Source organism: Mastigoproctus giganteus, chromosome 12, assembly GCF_048544385.1.
Source record: "Mastigoproctus giganteus isolate SK-2022 chromosome 12, ASM4854438v1, whole genome shotgun sequence".
Lineage (NCBI taxonomy): Eukaryota > Metazoa > Arthropoda > Arachnida > Uropygi > Thelyphonidae > Mastigoproctus > Mastigoproctus giganteus.
This window is the reverse complement of record NC_143586.1, coordinates 52,102,776-52,122,900: the sequence shown is the minus strand read 5'-3', so window position 1 is coordinate 52,122,900 and position 20,125 is coordinate 52,102,776. Positions and strand designations below refer to the sequence as shown.

The following is a 20,125-nucleotide window of genomic DNA, read 5'->3' as shown; positions in this document are numbered from 1 at the left end:
GCTCACTTTAAAAAATTTAACCTGAAAGGATCACTACTTAAGATGAATATAAACCTAATAAATAAAAATGATACACCTAAAATTGAAAATATTCAAACATTTTATTAAATACAATACACGATTTAAATTACTAAACAAAACAATTAATTAAAGAGAATTTTTTTATTATTAGCCTGTTTTAATTCGTTTTCTGTGCAGGCCATAGGTTGGACACCTCTGTGAATCAATTGTAAGTGCCCCATTCGAGAATTAGGAGGGAGTGATTTTCTTTTACCCCAACAAATAATCATCTGTTGTTTTGCGGAAGTGTGTTATCCACGTTTTATTGCAAATTTCCCCTATTTCTGTTTGGTCACAGTACCTGAATATCCGAATGACACCAACATTTTGAACAGTTTCAAAAAAAAATATATATATATATCTCCTATTTAAGAACTAGTGACAATATCGATGACGAGAGAAGGAACATGAGGACAATGAAGGTATTAAACCTTCTAAATATGAAATTTTGGCATTTGGTGAGAAAGGAGTTTAGAAAATTATCAATTAGGCTTCAGTTAAATGAAAGAGATATAATTTTCGCATTTCAGGAATACCTAATTGATAAAAGAGTTTCGGAAGAATTGAAGAGCATTTGTTGAATGCTCTGAGTACGATAGCAATTTCATCAAGTGAATGTGAAAGAGGATTTTCACAAATGAATCTGATCATCAGCCCAACCAGAGCTTCGTTGATGACAAAAACAATTTCTTCACTAATATTTCTTAAAATTGTAGGCCCACCAGTGACACTTCAATCCAGCAAATATATCGATTCATGGCTGCTTCAGAAGCGTCATTCATCAACAGACACAAACAGTAAGAAAAGAAGTCAGCATAGTGTGTTGGATGAGAACTCAATAAAAATTTGGAATATTCTATAAAAACTTTATTATGAAATTATTTTTACTTTACTTATTTTTTACACATTTTACTTATTTTTTTATATAATTGAATAATAAATTTATGCTTAATAAATGTATTAAGCTGTGTATTAATATAGTTAATTTGTTGTTCTTATTCCAAAAACATTACTACTGAAGTAACAATATCAGAAATAATTTTTTGGAATATTGTACTTTTCATGTCCTTTTAATTTTCAATTTTTCCTGATTGCAAAGAATGAGTACCAGCACCTAATTTTTTTTTTTTTTTTTTTTTTAACAAAAAAAGCACTGTGTATATATATATATATATATATATATTATATGATCTCGAAAAAAGTCAAACAGTTAAGATGACTAATTTTATACAGGAAGATATATGTAATCACTTCAAAAATATACCAAGCTCTACCTACTTTCTTAGATCATAATTTAATTAGAATAGAAAAAATAAAGGCTTTTAAAAAAACTTGAATAGCCATACGGGTGGAGGGTAACCAAATACTTTCCTTTACTCAAAAGTATACGATGGATTTTTGATTAGCTAACCAAACCTAGGTTAGCTTTTGAAACAAGCCACTTAAACCATGTGGACAATGCAAAATTAGTTTATTATATGCTTTGATCTAATTCCTAAACTTATTACAAAGGTGGTATTTCAGGATCCTTATTGGATCATATCATCAGATAAGGTTAACTTATTATAGTGACAGAGAAGAGAAATGCATGAGATATCTCTTCTCGTGGCAGAGAACAGTAATGCTGGAGTGCATATAAATTACCAGGCAACAGAGAAGCCTACGGCAGATATAAGCTAGTCTGTAATCGAGTTGCAAAGGAGTTTAGGCAGGTGAAGGCAGATTACGAGAAATCTTTGGCAAAGGATGCAAATAAATATAGCAAAGAGTTCTTTACTTATGTAAACTCCAGCAGGAAAGGGATGAATCAGATTAGTCCACTTAACATAGAGGGTTTGACTATTGATGATAATGCTCGGGTAACTGATAAACTGAATGAGTATTTTGCATCTACATTCACACATGGAGTTATTCAAGGAGGGGAATACCAGAAGTTATCAAACTCTAACAGGGAGCTAAGTGATTTTGTAATAACTGAGAACAAAGTGGAGGAGAAATTGAAGTTAAACATAAGGAAGGCACCTGGGGTGGATGGGATCTATCCAGTTATATTAAAGGAGGCAGCAAAGAAAGTAAGAAAACCCTTAGTCATAATTATGAAAGCTTCCTTGGACTTCAGGGAGGTCCCAATGGACAGGAGGTGTGCAAATGTGTCCCCAATTCACAAAGGGGGATCAACACGGGTAATTACAGACCTGTTAGTCTAACTTCTATTCCAGGAAAAATAATGGATTCACTGGTTAATGAAGCGATGCAGAATCATCTAGACAAGACTGCAGTTATAGTTCAGACACAGCATGGTTTGTTAAGGGAAAGTCTTGTCTGACAAATTCCATTGCATACCATGATTGGTCACAAAGGAACTAGATGCAAAGAATAATTTTGATATCATATACTTGGATTTTAGGAAAGCTTTCGATACTGTGGCACATGGAAGACTACTGTACAAATTCGAGCAGTATGGCATTAAGGGTAAGTTGCTACAATGGATAAAAGGATGGTTGAGTAGGAGAAGACAGAGTGGTAATCAATGTATGCTGCTCTTTGTGGACTAATGTTATTAGTGGAGTTCCCCCAGGTTATCAATGATATCGATGAGGGTATATCAGGCATAATGTATAAAGTTTGCAGATGGTACAAAGGTTGGCAGGGTTGTTAATGACAGTAATGGCAGTGCGCTACTGCAACAGGATCTAGAAAAGTTGGGCAGATGGGCTGAGAAGTGGCAACTGAAGTTTAATATTGACAAATGCAAAGTACTGCATATGGGTAGCAGTAATCCAGAGTAATGTATCAACTGTGTGGTATTACACTTAGGGTGGTAAAAAATGAAAGACTTGGGAGTAATTGTGCAGTCAGATATGAAGTTTTCTGAGCAATGCAGACAAATTGCTAGAGCAGGTAATGGGATATTGTCAATGATATACAAGAATTTTGCTAGCAGAGAAAAGGAGGTGATTATCCCTTTGTATAAGGCAATGGTCAGGTCACACCTTCAGTTCTGTGTACAGGTCTGGAAGTCTCATTTAGGGAAGGATGTAGAGTTGCTTGAGCGTGTACAGAGAAGAGCAACGAGATTGGTGAGTGGAAGAAAGGGTTGGTGTTACCAAGAAACACTTAAATTCTGCAAATTGCAGCTTCTGGATAATAGGAACCTGCAAGGTGATCTAATTGAGGTGTATAATGCCTTGAATGGATTGAGCAAGCTAAATGCTAATGGGATTCTTCCTCTTGCTCAGATTACTCACCTGAAGGGGCATAAATTCAAATTGCAGAAAGACAATTGTAGAATAGATGTGCAGAAATTCGCCTTTATCCAGTGGGCGGTTGATAGTTCGAACAGACTTCCATCTGTTGTAGTGGAGGTCAGCAGCTTTAATAATTTCAAGGCAGAACTAGACAAACATTTGGAGTAAATACATTGGTGAAATGTGAAGGGGTTTAAATGTAATTTTATTTATTTAATTTTTTTTTGGCTGATGCTATATAAGCTTGCTTTGTTGCATCATATGCCTCTACTAATGCTAATGATATTTCAGGAAATAAGTTTAGGGATTAGGTCAAAGAGCTTAATTAATAAGCTAATTTTGCACTATCCACATGCCCTAAGAGTGATTCATTTCAAAAATTAATCCATGGATGATCAACCAAGTAGCATCACTTCCAAATTATTAAAACCTGGGTTGTCACTGAAAGTCTCAACAAGACTGGCTGCACTTTATTTTGCTTGAAAGGATTTTATACTAATAGGGTGACACTCTCACTACAGGTAGCTAATGTAAGGTTAATTAACATACTGCTCTTCAAAAATAAGCAGAAATAAAAAGTACTTACTACAAGTATATATTTGGTTCTGTACTGGTAAGCTCCAAAAAATCCAAGTATCACAACAATTAACTGAAGGAAATTTGCAAATATTGGGGCCCACATATAGCCTAAGAAGTCAAATATTTGCCGCTGAACTGTAGCAATCTAAAAAATAATAATAAAATAATACTGCATATAAACAAAAAAAGCACTGAAATTAAGATATTAAAAGTTAAATCTTTATTATAAAAATAAAATATATACGCATACCTCTCCAAACATATTTTTATATGTAATGTGAAAAACTAGCTCATTATGCTATCAAGTGCAACATATGTTCCAAACAAAAAAAAAAAAGTGTGTAGTAGAGTATGCACTATAGCAGGTAAATTTTCATAACAGGCAGGGATAGTTTCATAAAGATAATATCAATACTTACTCAATTTTGGAAACTTAATTTTACAATAACATATTACACTATGATTGATAAATAACATACTCAAATTCAGAGGTTAAATAAAATTTTATTGGAATAAAATATACAAGAGCTATACTGTTTCATTTTAGATAATTTTTTCAATGAAAGGAAGGGGATCTTCTTGTAATGGGGTAGGTTTTTTTTTTTAAGAACAAACATATGGTCAGTTGCCTGGCTTGTCCCCCCACCTTCTAAAATGAATCTAACTACTCATCAGATCACCCAATTTTCTTTTGAATGTGCTATTCTTTTGATGTCCAGATCCATGTTGGAAACCATTTTTCACCAAAACTTTAAAACTTCAATCTATTTCAATATTTAATGCTTCCCATTTTTCTGAAACACTTTTTTTTTACTCATTGTGTGCTATGTATATACAGAAACTATATATAAATTTTTACAAAAAAAAAAAAAATATATATATATATATATATATATATATATATAACAAATCAAAATATTTAACACACATTCAAGGACAACAATAAACTGAAATTATGCTAGCAAGGAAGAGTGTAACATGGCAGCATATGAGTTCTTGTGTGTAACTTTGGATTTTTGTGCATGTATTGGCAGACAAGGTATCAAATAAATGTGCATAACTTGAAACATGCATTGTAAGATGGTGTATTATAGCATGATGAGCTGTATATGGACATAAACACATACAGCACATGTTCCCTATACCCAGGCTATAACAGTCTCCAAAGCATAAGAAATTTAGGCTAACACACACACACACACACACATACCCGACAATTTTTAGAAATTCAATTTCTAAAAATTTTTCATGCATAGAAAGATTTTTAAGAGAGGCACTGTCCAAATGGTATTTCACAGGCTTTTCTTTCTATAAAATAATTAATGCATTTTATATGACAAAGCAAGCAAATTATGAATGTCATCATGAAATGCAATACATTATTTTCAAGTTCTTAGCTTTGTTTATTTATATTATTTAATTTTTTCATTCTGTTCTAATATATAGTATGGACTAATGCAAAATCTTTGTTTCACAACTGGGTGCACCATGACAGTTCATGCGGATCAACTACTACAGTGCACTTACATCACTCAACAGAGCCACCTAACAATGGCTTTTAAGTGTATATCATTAATTGGTAGGATTAAAACTGAAGGAAAAAAATAACATCTGCATATATGAAAATTAACATAGACTTTGCTAAAAGTTGGAAGAAAACTAAGTTTATCAGAAACCAAGAAAATGCATCTGATTTCTGAAAAACTTCCAACTAAATCGGAAGAGTTGGAAGATAAGCTTAATATTTTCTTCTTGTATTGGGTCAGTTTTTTTAAGAACAAAACATATGGTCAGTGGGACCATATGTTTGTTCCTAAGGTGTTGGTGAGAGAGACTCTTGTAAGAAAATATATATAAAAAAAGATTAAAATGCAGTTTGATAAATTTTTTTACATGTATTACCTTTCATCTGTTTGTGTTTCAGGATACCTTGTATGTAAAGCAGTATTTCAAAATATAAAAGCAAAATATAAAGCAGTATTGAAATTTCCATTCACAGAGATAACCATTCAATCACTTATTTCTAGGGAACCAGAATTTGCCAAATAGTTTTTGAAAACCCTAGAACATGTGATTTTTCATTGTTCAAATAAGTACCAAACCCTAAAATTAAGTTTAAAAAGAGCATTAGCATTAGTAGAGGCATTTGATGCAAGAAAGCAAGCTTATGCAGCATCAGCCAAAAAAGAAAAAAATAATAAATAAATAAAAAAAAAAAAATCACTTCCACTTCACCCCTCTGTTCGTTCGAAATACCTGTCCAGCTGAGCCTTAAACTTATTTAGGCTATCAACTTCCACGACAAGGGATGGAAGTCTGTTCCACCAACAAACTACCCACTGGCTAAAGGCAAATTTCCTCACGTCTATCCTACATCCGTCTTTCCTCAATTTGAATTTATGCCCTCTCAGGTGATTATTCTGAGCAAGAGGAAGAATCCCATCAGCATTGAGCATGCTCAAACCATTCAAGGCTTTATACACCTCTATGAGATCACCTCGCTGGTGCCTAGTCTCCAGACACTGTAATTTGCAAAACTTAAGCCGTTCTTCGTAAGAGCATCCCTTTGTTCCATTCACTAATCTTGTTGCCCTTCTCTGTACTCGTTCCAGCATCTCTACATCCTCCAGACCTGTATACAGTACTCTAGGTGTGGCCTGACCATTGCCTTATACAAGGGAATAATCACCTCCTTATCCCTGCTAGAAAAATTCCAATATATCATCAACAATACACCATTAGCTACTCTTGTAGCCCGTCTGCACTGCTCAGAAAACTTCATATCTGCCTGCCCAATTACCCCCAGGTCCCTTTCATTCTCTACCACTGTCAGTGTAGTACCACAGAGTTGATACGTTGCTCTGGGGTTGCTGTTTCCCATATGTAGTACTTTACATTTGTCAATGTTAAACTTCATTTGCCACCCCTCAGCTCAACCTTTCCAGATCCTGTTGCAGTAGCATAGTGTCAGTAGTGTCCTTGACAACCCTGATAACCTTCGTATCGTCTGCAAACTTGGACATTAAACTTGATATACCATCATCAATATCATTTATAAATACAGAAAACAATAATGGACCCAATACTGAACCCTGAGGGACTCCACTAATAACATTAGTCCACGATGAGCAGTGTCTATTGATTACCACTCTCTGTCTTCTCCCCCTCAACCACCCCTTTATCCATAGCAGCAATTTGCCTCCAATACCACAATGCATCAATTTGTGCAGCAGTCTTCCATGTGCAACAGTATCAAAAGCCTTTCTAAGATCCAAGTATATAATATCAAAGTTATTCCCTGCATCCAGTTCTTTTGTGACTGCATCATAGTATCCAATCAAATTGGTCAGGCAAGACTTCCCCTTAACAAAACCATGCTGTGTCTGAGCTATAACTGAAGTCTTGTCTAGATGATCCTGCAGTGCTTCTTTAACCAGTGCCTCCATTAATTTTCCGGAAGAGAAGTTAAACTAACAGGTCTATAATTACTTGTGTCGCCCTTTGTGAATTGGGGGTCACATTTGCACATCTCCAGTCCCTGGGTACTTCCCCTAAGTCTAAGGAAGCTCTCATAATTAGGGCTAAGGGTTTGCTTACTTCCTTTGCTGCCTCCTTTAATATAACTGGATAGATCCCATCCACCCCAGGTGCCTTTCTTGTATTTATCTTCAACAATTTCTCCTCCACTTGACTCTCAGTTATTACAAGATTCTCTAGCTTACTGCCAGAGTTGAACACACCTCTGGCATTCCCCTCCCTGAATAACTCCTCATGTGTGAATGTCGATGCAAAATATTCATTTAGTTTGTTAGCTACCTGAGCAGGATCATCAACAGTTGACCCATCGATATCAAGTGGACCAATCTGATTCATCCCCTTCCTTCTAGAGTTTACATAAGTAAAGAACTCTTTGCTGTTTTTCTTTGCATCCCTTGCCAAAGATTTCTCGTAATCTGCCTTCGCCTGCCTAACCTCCTTTGTAACTTGGTTACAGATCAACTTGTATCTATCATAGGCTTCTGTGTCACGTGTTAATTTGTATGTATCCCATGCATTTTTCTTCTCTGCCATGTGTCTCATTAGTTCATCTGACATCCACTTAGGCCTAAACTTTGAACAATATTTCTTAGTTGGTATGTAAAGCCTAGTAGCTTCCAAGATTAATTCTTTGAATGCTTTCCATTTTGAATTTGCTGTTGGTAACATCATCAGTTGGTCCCACAGTATAGAATTTAAATACTGTCTCAGTACATCATAGTCGCCTTTACGAAAGCAATAAACCTTCCCTTTACCCCTAATGGTAGTTACCTCTTTGAGTAAATCCCACTTCAGCACACTGTGATCACTGCCACCTAGTGGTTCATTTACCTGCAGATTCTTAATGCATGAAGAATCACTACTGATAATCAAATCAAGAGTATTACTCCCTCTAGTTGCCTCCCGAACATGCTGATGTAGAAAACAATCATCCAATAAATCCATAAAAGCCTTGATAGTGTGTGAGTGACCAGCCCCCAAATTCCAGTCAATATCTGGGAAATTAAAATCCCCCATTATAAGACTCTCTGATTTACTGGCCCACTCTATTTCCCCGTACAGTTTCTTATTATACTCATCAGAGTCATTAGGCCTATAGCGCACTCCTACTCTCAATTTTGCTCTCCCAATGCTTATGTCACACCAAACTGACTCGACACTGCACTGTCCAGTAATGTCGACTGGCTTCACTTCCTTGGATTTTATGTATTTCTTAACTAATAGCATAACCCCCCCCCTCCCTTCCTATCCTATCTGTAGACATTGTACTCCCCAAATTCCAGTTCTGCATTCCTTATATCCGTGTGACACCACGTCTCTGAAATCCCCACAATATCTGCCTTTGATGTTTTGAGCAATACCTCAAATTCATCAAATTTATTTACTAAACTCCTAGCACTGGTGTACATGCAAGTATACATGCACCTGTTCTTTTTCTTAGCTACCCTAACACAACCCATGTGTTTACTTGTACCCCAATGATTTCCAGCAGTCTCTGAAATATCCTGCATCTTATTTTCCAGGCTGCGGTTCATTCCAATAGAAGCAGTGCAAGAATCACTTTCACCTCTGCCAGTGGCTACTGTTAATCTGTTAGTCCTTGTATCCCCCCAATCTAGCAGTTTTCCGACCCACCTAACACTGCCTCGATAGCATCAGCAAACATTCTTGCATTGTGTGCCCACTCCTATGCTGATTTTCCACAGAGCTTTAGTTTCAGCTTTGATTATTGTGCTCCATACTACTATGAGTCAGAAGTGAAGTAGTTCAGAAATAATAATTTTGTTCTTTAGATAATTCTGCTGTTATTAAAATATTTTTTATTAACCAAATATAATGTTTAAATAAAATATAAAATTATAAAGTTCTCCATGTTAAAATATTTCTTGCTTTTACCACCCCATCCCAAAAAATATGAGTGTATAAACTAAAGCATGTGCCTGCTCTTACATTTGCTTCTGGCATGCCCATTGCAAGATTAAACTATTATTAATGGATTTTGCTACTTATTAAATGTAATTTTTTATAATGAAAAATTCAAAAATTTTAAAACATAGATACCCATGGCAAATATTTTGCCAAAACTATTTCAGAGAAAAAGTAAAGATCAAAGTAATCACAAAAACCTCTCCCTCAGCTGCTAGCTAAGGTGTCAGTGGGAGAGACTATTGTAATAAAATACAGTCGATTCCGGTTATTTGGGACACATTGGGATTAGTGCATTTTGGCCCAATTAAGCGGCTGCCCCAATTATCCGAAGTTTCACGTAAATAGTTAAAAATACAAGGGACCGCCGCTTTACAATTGGTTCACTGTACAATCAAATCACATTACGATGGACTCACCTAGTGGCGTAGCTACCATGTAGGGAGGCAAGGCAATTGCCTCCGGGCCCTTTAGGGGCTGAGTGTCTTTGGATATCTCCTGTTTTTGCAATGTTCATTAATTAAGGGGCCTGAACATTTTCTTTGTCTCCGGGCCCGAAAAAGGGCAGCTATGCTACTGGACTCGCCACAGTAAAGTACCGTTGACTATACGATGTGTAGTAACTGCCGGTCATTGTGATGTGATCATGTTTGTGAATTGAATTTTAATTCTATTAAACAATGATTCTAATTAGCGAAAATAGGAGGAATATTATCCACAGGGTATATAAGTAAAGATATACAGTGAAACTTCCCTTTAACGGACAGCCATGGGGAACGAAAATGTGTCCGTTAGAGAGAAGTGTCCGCTAACAAGAAGTCTGAGGGAGAAAAAAAATAAATAAAAGAAAAATCGTTAAACGTTTAATGTAAAATTAAATATATATACAGATTTTGAACAATATTTTTGTAAATAATATACAATTACATACACAAGAGATAAAGAAAAATCGTTAAACGTTTAATGTAAAATTAAATTAAATTATATACAGATTTTGCACAATATTTTTGTAAATAATATACATACAGTAATCACTTATTTTCTTCTGCACCTTCTTCCGGCTGATAATTTTGTTTTCAGCATTTGTTTGGAGTGAAGAAACCATCAAAAGTCCTTCAGTATCTTGTTCAGTGGCAAAAAACATTTTTAAACGATTGATTTGTATGAGCGCTTCTTCTATTTTCATCGGTGGTTTGTCGTTAATATGTTCTTAGACAGAATGACCTCCTTCCATTTCTTCATCCTCATGAGGAACTTCTTGAAAAATATCGATGATAATGTTGTTTATCTATAGCACCATCTTCAGTAGTGAGGTTCGAGTCTATATCTTTGTAGCCAGGGTCACTTGTAGCTGAAGTGTCGTACATTATCAATAGATGTTGAAGTTCTTGTTCTTCTTGGTGCTCCACATTGCTGTTCACAACTTCAAGTTTTGTTTGAGAAGCCAGCCTTTACAAAACAGTTCACGACAGTTTGTTTTCTAATTGCATTTACTGAAGAGGAAATCCATTGAATCGCATCTAGGATGCTGATTTTCTTTGCAAGGTCATTCGCACATGTTACATCATTTATGTTTGCAATGAGATGTCTTAAAACACGTTTTCTGTAGTGAAGTTTAAAATTTTTTATTATCCCTTGATCCAAGGGCTGACACTCTGCAGATGTGTTTGGTGGCAGAAAAACGATTTGAATGTTGGACAATTCAATGTGCGGGTGAGATGCAGCATTATCCATGAAAAGAATAATTTTTCTGTTTTGACGAATCATGTTTTGGTTAAAGTGACTTATCCATTCGCTCATGATATCTCGTGTCATCCACGCTTTTTTATTAGACTTCCAGTCAACATTCAACTTTATGCCCTTGAAACAACGAGGATTTTGTGGTTTTCCTATAACAAGAGGTTGTTCAAAGTCTCCCAGCATATTTGTACAAATAGTACAGTCAAGCGTTCCTTAGAAATTTTTCCGCCCTGGCACTTTTCGTTTTTTAGACTCATTGTTTTTTCAGGAAGAGCTTTAAAAAACAACCCTGTTTCGTCACAGTTGTAAATATCCTTAGCTTCAAAGTCACAATATAAATCTTCCAATTTGACGGTCCACTCTGTTACAACCCCAGTATCAACAGATCCACCTTCACCACTTACGGTTTTCCAAGAAATTTTATGCCGAGTTTTGAACTTGTCTAGCCATCCCACAGAAGCTTTGAACTCATTTACTCCCATAGATTTCGCAACCTCCAAAGCCTTTTCCCTAATAATAGGCCCATTAATGGGAATTTTTTTAGCACGTTTGCGACAAAACTACTCATACATAACATTGTCAATTTGAAGTCCAACGGTTTTCGGGAATGATTTTTGAACCTGATCATTTCCGTGTTGCCAAAATTATTTGAGCAGTTCATTTTTTTTCTTTAGGATGTCGCTTACCTGCGTCTTCCCGATTTTGAATTTTGCAGTGAGATTGCGAACACTATTTTTTTTGCCGATCATACGCATTAATGAGTTAGACTTTATCTTTTAAAGTTAAATGGTTACGAGAAGACATCGTGCACTTCACACGACACTGAACAAAACTGAAACTCAAAAGACGAAAGGCCGACAAAATCCCCCCCCCCTGCACACACTGAATTCATCAGAAGTTTTACACGTGCCTTAAAATTCTTGAAAAAGGGTTTAGAACCGCGACGTAAACCTTGATAAAATTCAGAGAATCGGAAATAGAAAATAAACGCACGATTCAGGCAATACACGGAAGAAAAGTTCGTAGAAAAAGGGCCATGAGCTCTCCCGCAGTCCGTTATGGGGAGATCAAATTAAGTGCTAATCTAAACGAAACAGTGCAGATTGCCTGTCCGCGTCCGTTACAGAGAATGTCTGCTAGACGGAAGCTGCAAACACGTTAAAACCAATACAGGTGAGTTGGGGAATTTTAAAATGTCCGTTGTAGAGAGATGTCCGTTAGGAGAAGTTTCACTGTATTAAGCACAAATTTACCCTTTATTACCTTACCAATTAAAAAATTAAATGATACGTGAAAATTGGAAGAATATACGTGATAATCGAAATAATTAATACGTACATACTAACTAGTAGGCATTTCTGTTCACTGACATTTGTGGGTGGAGATTAAAATTTAAAACAGTAAAAAGATTAGCAATCAATAACAAAGAACACGGCGCACACAAATTGCAAGTAACACGATATGCGCAAGTGAGAACGGAGTAACACGTTATGAAGCTTTAAAAATAGGAATGAAGAGAAGATTATGAAAATTAATTTTTTTTATGATTGAAGATGTCATGTAAGTGTAAAAACATTTCGCCATAATTACCCACAGAATTCCAGCTGTGTGTATTATCACAAATTGTTTTTATTGTTTTATGGTTGTGACCTCCAGAAATCTGACCGAACCACGTAGTACGGTCGGAAACAATCGTAGGGTAATCTCCAGTGCTGCGGTCTCCTGCCCTGATTAAACGGCATGTTGTCGCACTTAAGTGAAGTAAACCCTGGTTATTTTCTCAATTGGGTTCTATTTTTTAAGAATTGTCCCAAATAAACGGCTGCCCCGATTAACCAGTGGCCCAAATAACCAGAATCCACTGTAGGCTAAGATTTAGTACTCGGTGCACCCTCTCTACACTCGCCGACACGGCAGTGATTGACGGGTGCTGACTCCGCCCAGTGTCACGTGTTCTCCTGAACATACGGAAACATCTGGCACGCGTGTCACGCCGTGCGTGTCACCCCTGTTATGAATTTCGCTGTTAGAAATGTCACGTGGTGTTAATACTTGATTAGCATATTATTTAATTTTATCGATGTGTAATTATAAAATAAAAAAAGAAAGGTTGTTTGGTTTTGGAAAAGGCTGAATAATACGTATATCGGGGGTCTATGGGGCAGAGCCCCCCAGAAAAAAAAAAAAAATCCCCCTATTTGCGTATTCGATTGTTAGTGACTTACTCTTTGGTTTCCCTTGGTTGAGACGGGTGTCTGTTGTATTGGGTGATTTTTTTTTTTTTTTCTTGCGAAATATTTGTTTGAAAATGTTGGGTTGTTTTGAAAATATAATTCGATTGATGAGGTGAGTGGTTTTCTGTCATTTTAGCATTTCTGTTGGGCATCAGCAATTTTCAGTGTTGCCCATGGTGTTAATTTTTTTTTTTTTAGATCAGTGATTATTAGATTGCTTGTGATTAATTTTTTGCTTTGCCTTCTTGCTCTTCAACTGATGATTTATTCCTGCAAAATATTAGTGCGAAAGTGTTGGATCGTTTAGAAAACATAATTCGAATGATAAGGTGCGTGATTTCTGTCCTTTTAGCATTTCTGTTGACGGGCATCAGCAATTTTCAGTGTTGCACGTGGTGTTAATTTTTGTTACAAATAATACTAATTACTTGTTTTTTCATGTTCGGGCAGAAAGGCAGGGGATCGGGATCCCCGTCTAGTAATGTACGGGCGAGAAGAATCAAGGATTGCACGTGGTGCGAATTTTTTTAAACAAACAAACAAAAAAAAAAAAAAAAAGAAAAGTTGTTTGGTGTTGGAAAAGGCTGAATAATACGTATATCGGGGGTGTGGGGGCAGAGCCCCCAGAAAAAAAAATGATCCCCCTATTTGCACTAAAAATAATAATCCCCCTATTTAAATTTCCTTAAAAATTACTGTTTTATTTTTTATTTTTTTTCCTTTTCAGCCAATCTCATTGTTAATGCTTGTAAAATATAGCTTAGAAAAACGTGCATTTTTGTTTGTTTTATTTTTAATAATTGTTCATTTGCCGTTCCTTTTCTTTCGTAAAAATTACCTTCGCCCTTTTTTTTTTTCTTTTCGGTTGTATCCGACTTATTCAAATGTCACGTGATATTTTGTGATCCACGAAAACCGTGTTTTTGTAACTTGAACTTTTGAAATTATTGGATTTATCCTGTTTTCAGCTGCCGTATTTGTTGCTGTGCCACCCGCGTGTCACCTAGTACCGTTTGCCGAGGAGAATAGCGGGAACGCAGTGAGTGGGCGGAGTCACAGTCCGTCAATCACTGCTTTCCCCCTCTTCTCCTCGCCGCCATTTTGAAGGGTGCACCATCAACTAAATCTTAACCCCACTGTATATTTAAAAAAAAAAAAAAAAATGCAATTTGATAATTTTTTTTTTCATATATAACTACATTGTCATTTTAAAAAAATTACAATTATTGCATAGACAAAATTACAATTATTCTAGTGTTCATGTGGTGAATATTTCACCAAAATTATTGCCCAATAGTTCTGTTATGGAACTGTTAAAAATAGCAGAAATTCTGAAAATTGGTCAGAAATTTTTTTGGAAATTTATTGCAAGTTGTTTTTCCCCCTCAATTTTACTGCTAAATAAAAACTAGTGAAAATGGAATCGGGTCAAAAGCAAAAGCTTGTTTAGTCTTGAGTTATTCATGTACCTGTGGCAACTATTTCACTGTTGAGCAACAGTAGAACTGTTAAAAAATAATAAAATAAAGATTAATATCGAAGTAATCAGACACCTCTCCCTCAGCTGCCTTCGCTGCTAGCTAAGGTGTCAGTAGGAGAGATTGTGATAATAAAATATATTTTTAAAAAAATGAATAAAACTACAAATTTTGAAAATCGGTTTAAAAAATTTTTGGAAATTCCTTCCCCCCCACAATTTTACTGCAAAAATAAAACCTATTAACAACAGGAATTATGCCAAAAGTTTTAGTCTGAGTTATTCAAGTTCAAAGAGCACTGTGGACAGAGAGACTAAGCAAATTATCATATAGATAGCATAATGTATTACATTATACCATAAATATACACTGTATATATTTTATTGTAGTGCCGTCCAACATTTTGTTGGCCAAGCACCTTTTGTATATTTTTAATAAAAAAAAATAAATAAATAAAATATATATATTCCTTACACTATATTCTTGCTTTTATATATCACTGTAATTAGTCATATACCAAAATATGTGCAATTTTCCACAAAAAAAAATGTAAACTTCCAAGAAAATTCATTAAATAAACTTCAATTGACCAATAAATTTAGCTTGTGGAAATTTTAAGACAGGTTTTTTTTTTTTTAAGTAGTTTGTTTTACTATTTTCAGTAATAGAATATTATATAAATAATGTAGAACGAGCAAGGGAAATAAGGGGAAATTTAAATGCTGAAAACAATTAATGTTATTTCAGAATGATTAATTTCTGACACTTACATCCTAGAATTTCCTCCAAACACTCAGAAAAGATGGCTGCCAGTTTGCAGGCATTACCACAAAGATCATAGGGGTTTACAACTAATTGCCATCATTCTGCTATTTTAATACTAACAATAATAAACTAGTGTTTTAAAAGGTGAGAAATAACATATAGTTATGTAAAAATATATGTAACAAACTGTAAATACAGTGACTGTCCAAAAAATTAGAAACCTTTATTTAATATCTAGTAGGGCCACCTTTTGCCTGAATTGCAGTGCATGCACAGATTCAAATGTCTGATGGATTTTAGCTTCAAATTTGACCATCTTCCATCAGGATATTTGTCAGCTGCCATATTATGGTCAGCAGAGAACTGCAAAGTTGAACTGCTCTTTTCAACATATCCCAGACATTCTCAACTGGATTTATATCTGGAGAATTAGGTTGCCAGGATCAATGTAGTAAATTTTGGGAATGTTCTTGGACCCATTCAGATACAATTTTTGCATGGTGGATAGTTTCACTGTCATTTTGAAAGAATCCATTACAATCTGGCTAAAAATTAAGCATTGAAGAGTGCAGTTGGTCCAAAAAAGTGTAAATCAAGACTAAGATTACATGACTTTTTTTTTTTACTAAAAGAAAGAAATTCAATTTAGGCAGAGAAAAATGAATTTTTCTTTGCCTAAATAAAATTTTTCAGTCATCTGCTGTACAATGGTCCATCTACACAATGCAAAAATTGGAAAAGAAGACTGATGTTGTGAGATAAGTGCCAGTGCTGCCATCTACTAGAAGTAAACATGAAACAAAAGAGTGATCGTTCCTTGAGCACCATAGTCAAGGTCAGTGGAAATGCTGAAATTTCAAAATGTGTGTGTTATGGGTGTTTAATGGCACATAAGCTACATTGGCTATAGTGCACCTTCAAAATGTAGTGCAAGCTGAACTACACATCTCTTTTGTGTCTGCGTTATGGAGGGACAATGGAACAAAGAGAAAACATCAAGTTTTGTGTTTGACTGGGAAAAATTGGCACAGAAACGTTTCAAATGATGAAGTAAGTGTATGAAGAGAATTGTCTGTCTCGTGAATGTGGTGGAGTGGCATAAATGTTTTGCCCATGGAAGAGAATAATTGGAAGACAAGGAACATCTTAGCCCAGCAAAATTTGTTTGAACACCAGAGTTGATTGAAAAGGTGTGAGAAATCATTACCAATGTGCAACACTCCAAATGATTTCAGAATATGTGTGTATTAATAAGGAAACCATTCAATAAATAATAAACCAGGATTTGAAGAAAACGAAGGTCTGTGCACAGTTTGTTCCACATTCTTTAACATGTCAATGACTGGTGTGAGTTGAACGCTGCAGAGAGCTCACTGAGGCTGTTGAAAGCAAATGAAGCTTCCTGAATTCGATTGTTACAAGTGACAAGACATGGTGTTTTCAGTACAACCCTGCAACGAAGCAACAAAATGCAGAGTGGAAGTCAGCAAACTCTCCCAAAGACAAAAAAAGTTCGTCGATAAAGGTCAAAAATCTAAACCACACTCATAACTTTCTACGACAGTAAAGGAATAACGCATAAAGAGTTCATGCCGAATGGCCAAAGTGTTACTGCTGCCTACTATCTGGACATTTTGAAATGTTCGTTGCAGAGAATCCATCGTGTGCACCCTCAGTATGGAGATGGCAGTTGATTCCTCTTGCATGACAATGCACCAAGCCACATGGCTCTTACTGTTCGGTTTTTGGCTAGCACAAAAAGACTGCATACTGTTGCGTCCACCATATTCACCAGAAAGCATTGTGCAACTTATTTTTGGTCCTGAAGGTGAATGTTGTTGTTATTTGGTTTTTAGGAGCATTAGCAACTAAGGCCATATTGCTCCGTGGATATGCAGTGGTCATTCCCTGACCTTTCCGCATCCTCCGTATTTGGTGGTCACGGGCTCGAACCCCAGTCTAATCAAGAAGCGTGTGCTACGAACTGCTGCTCCTGCCCACCTGGCTACGGAGGTGCCCCTGAAGGTGAAGGCACGACAGAAAGGCTGTTATTTTCATGATGTCGATGTCCTTCAAAGAGCTATGATAAAAATACTGAACAATATACCAATTACGGCCACTCATTCCACAATCATTGCATGCAGTGTGTGAACATGGAAGAAAGTTACTTTGAATAAACCATGGTTAGTTCACTCATACATGGGATCCATTTTTTTCTAGCATCAATCTCATTTTACAATTGTCTCACGTGCATTCTGATGCATAATTAGCTTTAAATTCCTGCAATCTTATTCTCGGAGTATCAACTTCCTGTCACATTTCTTCCTCTTAGAGCTACATTCTTCTTTCATCATCAACTCATTGTATACTTTTCAGATGGTTGCTGTAGACACACGTGATTTCCTTTGTTTCCTCAATTGCAGCTCCTGCTGAATGTGCTCCAACAATAACACCATTGTGAAAAAAATCTGAGTTACCATGTATTGCACTACCTCGAATAGTCACAATATGAGATACAATTAAATCGATGCCTTTTATACTACGATTGTAGTTCACTATTATGAGCAAAGAATTGCATCTTTTCACCGAAGTTCTATAGTGAATTTCAGTTCATAGTGTATTATGCCTTGTGCATTTATCTTTATTTAATATTTATTACTGTGTATACCTTTTGACATCTCATATTGTGGAGTTATACTTCATAACTGAGTTGGCATGATTGCAACACCAGGGTACCTGCCCACCCACCGACGATCGGCCAATAAGACTTGAAATAGTGCCGTCTGGGTGGTGGTACCTACTGAGAATAAGTAACAATAGACTTCTCCACTGATGAAGCGTTACTTATTTGAGGTAGTGCAATACATAGAAACTCGTTGTGAAGGTAGTCACAATATGAGATACAATTAATTGATGCCGTTTATACTATGGTTGTAGTTCACTATTATGAGCAAAGAATAGTGTCTTTTCACAGAAGTTCTATAGTTCCATAGATTTCAAACTACTGAACTATAGAACTTTCAAACTCTTAAAAATTTCAACTCTTAACTGTTTTCTGCACTGCAAAATGGAAGAGACTATTACTTTCATATTTATATTTTATGGCTATAACTTTTTTCCCCGCCTTCAGCAGAATTATTTATTATTATTTTTTAAGTAATGTATATAAAATAGGGCAGATTTGAGAGTGAAAAAGGAAACCTAGTTTTTTGATGCAGAGGAAGCAATGTTTGTTATATACTTCTGCCAAGGAAGGTTAGAAGTCAGGATTATTCCCAATAAATATAATAAGTACAAACTAGTGTATAACCAAATTACTCAAGAAGATAAGGCAGATTATGAAAGTCCTTCACTAAGAGTTTAAAATTAAAAAAAAGCAGTAAGGGGTTCGTTTCTCATATTAACACTAGCAGGAAAGGGATAAATCACTTTGGTCCACTAGATATGAATGATATGACTACAGATGATCCTTCACAGACAGCTGATAAACTGAATAAATATTTTACATATATTTTACAGTCACACATGAAGTTTTTATGAGGTTAGCAGGTCTCACTTTGAGTAGAATGATTTTATAACAGAAAGTAAGGTTGTAGAGAATTTTCTGTGGCTAAAAGTGAACAAAGCACTTGGAGTTGATGGAATCATATTCAATAATGCAAAGAGATGCTGAAAAAGAAGTTGCCCATAATAATGAGATTATCCTTAGATTCATGGGAAGTACCTGTATATTGGAGATGTGCTAATGTATCTCTTATTCACAAGGGTGGTTCAAAGGGTGAAGAGGGTATCTATAGACCTGTCAGGGATGGTTAAGTGGTAGGAGACAAAGGGTAGTTATAAGTGGCCATTGCTCATCATGAATTAATGTAGTAAGTGAAGTTCCAAGGGGTCAGTTTTGGGCTCATTGTTTTTAATGTTTATTAATGACATAGCTATTTCAGGTTTAATGGGTAAGTTTGCTGATGACATGTGGACACAGAGGTTAATGACAGTAATCAGAGCACTACTTCAAGATCTAGATAAATTAAGCAAATAGGCTGTAAAGGGGAAAATGAGTTTTAACAGTGACAAACAAGACACTGCATTTGAGTAGCAGTAATCCCAGAATAATATATTATATGGGTACTACCAAACTCAGAGCAGTGGGGTATTAGAATTTAGTTTTAGCATTAGTAGAGGCATATGATGCAAGAAAGCAAGCTTATATAGAATCAGCCAAAAAAGAGAAAAAAAAAACCCTCCCATTTCACCCATCCATTCACTCCACATGTTTGTCTAGTTTTGCCTTTAACTTATTTAAGTTGCTGACCTCCACTACAACAGACGGAAGTTTTTTCCAGCTATCAACCACCCGCTAGCTAACGGCAAATTTCCTCACATCTATTCTACAAATGTCTTTCCTCAATTTGAATTTATGCTCCCAGTGGTGAGTAATCTGAGCAAGAGGAAGAAACCCATCAGCACTGAGCTTGCTTAAACCATTCAAGACCTTATACACCTCAATTAGATCATCTTCAGGTGCCTAGTCCCCAGAAGCTGCAATTTGCAGAACTTA

General features: G+C 35.7%; 1 protein-coding gene across 3 annotated transcripts in view; it reads right to left on the bottom strand.

The window, feature by feature from the left end:
- Positions 1–20,125, bottom strand: part of NKAIN (Sodium/potassium-transporting ATPase subunit beta-1-interacting protein) — a 187,056-nt gene that overhangs the window by 150,465 nt on the left and 16,466 nt on the right. For all 3 annotated transcript variants that reach the window (XM_090386279.1, XM_090386281.1, XM_090386282.1), the window contains exon 2: positions 3,895–4,032. In XM_090386279.1, the coding sequence (XP_090242405.1) occupies positions 3,895–4,032 (138 nt within the window). The remainder of the gene's footprint in view (positions 1–3,894; positions 4,033–20,125) is intronic.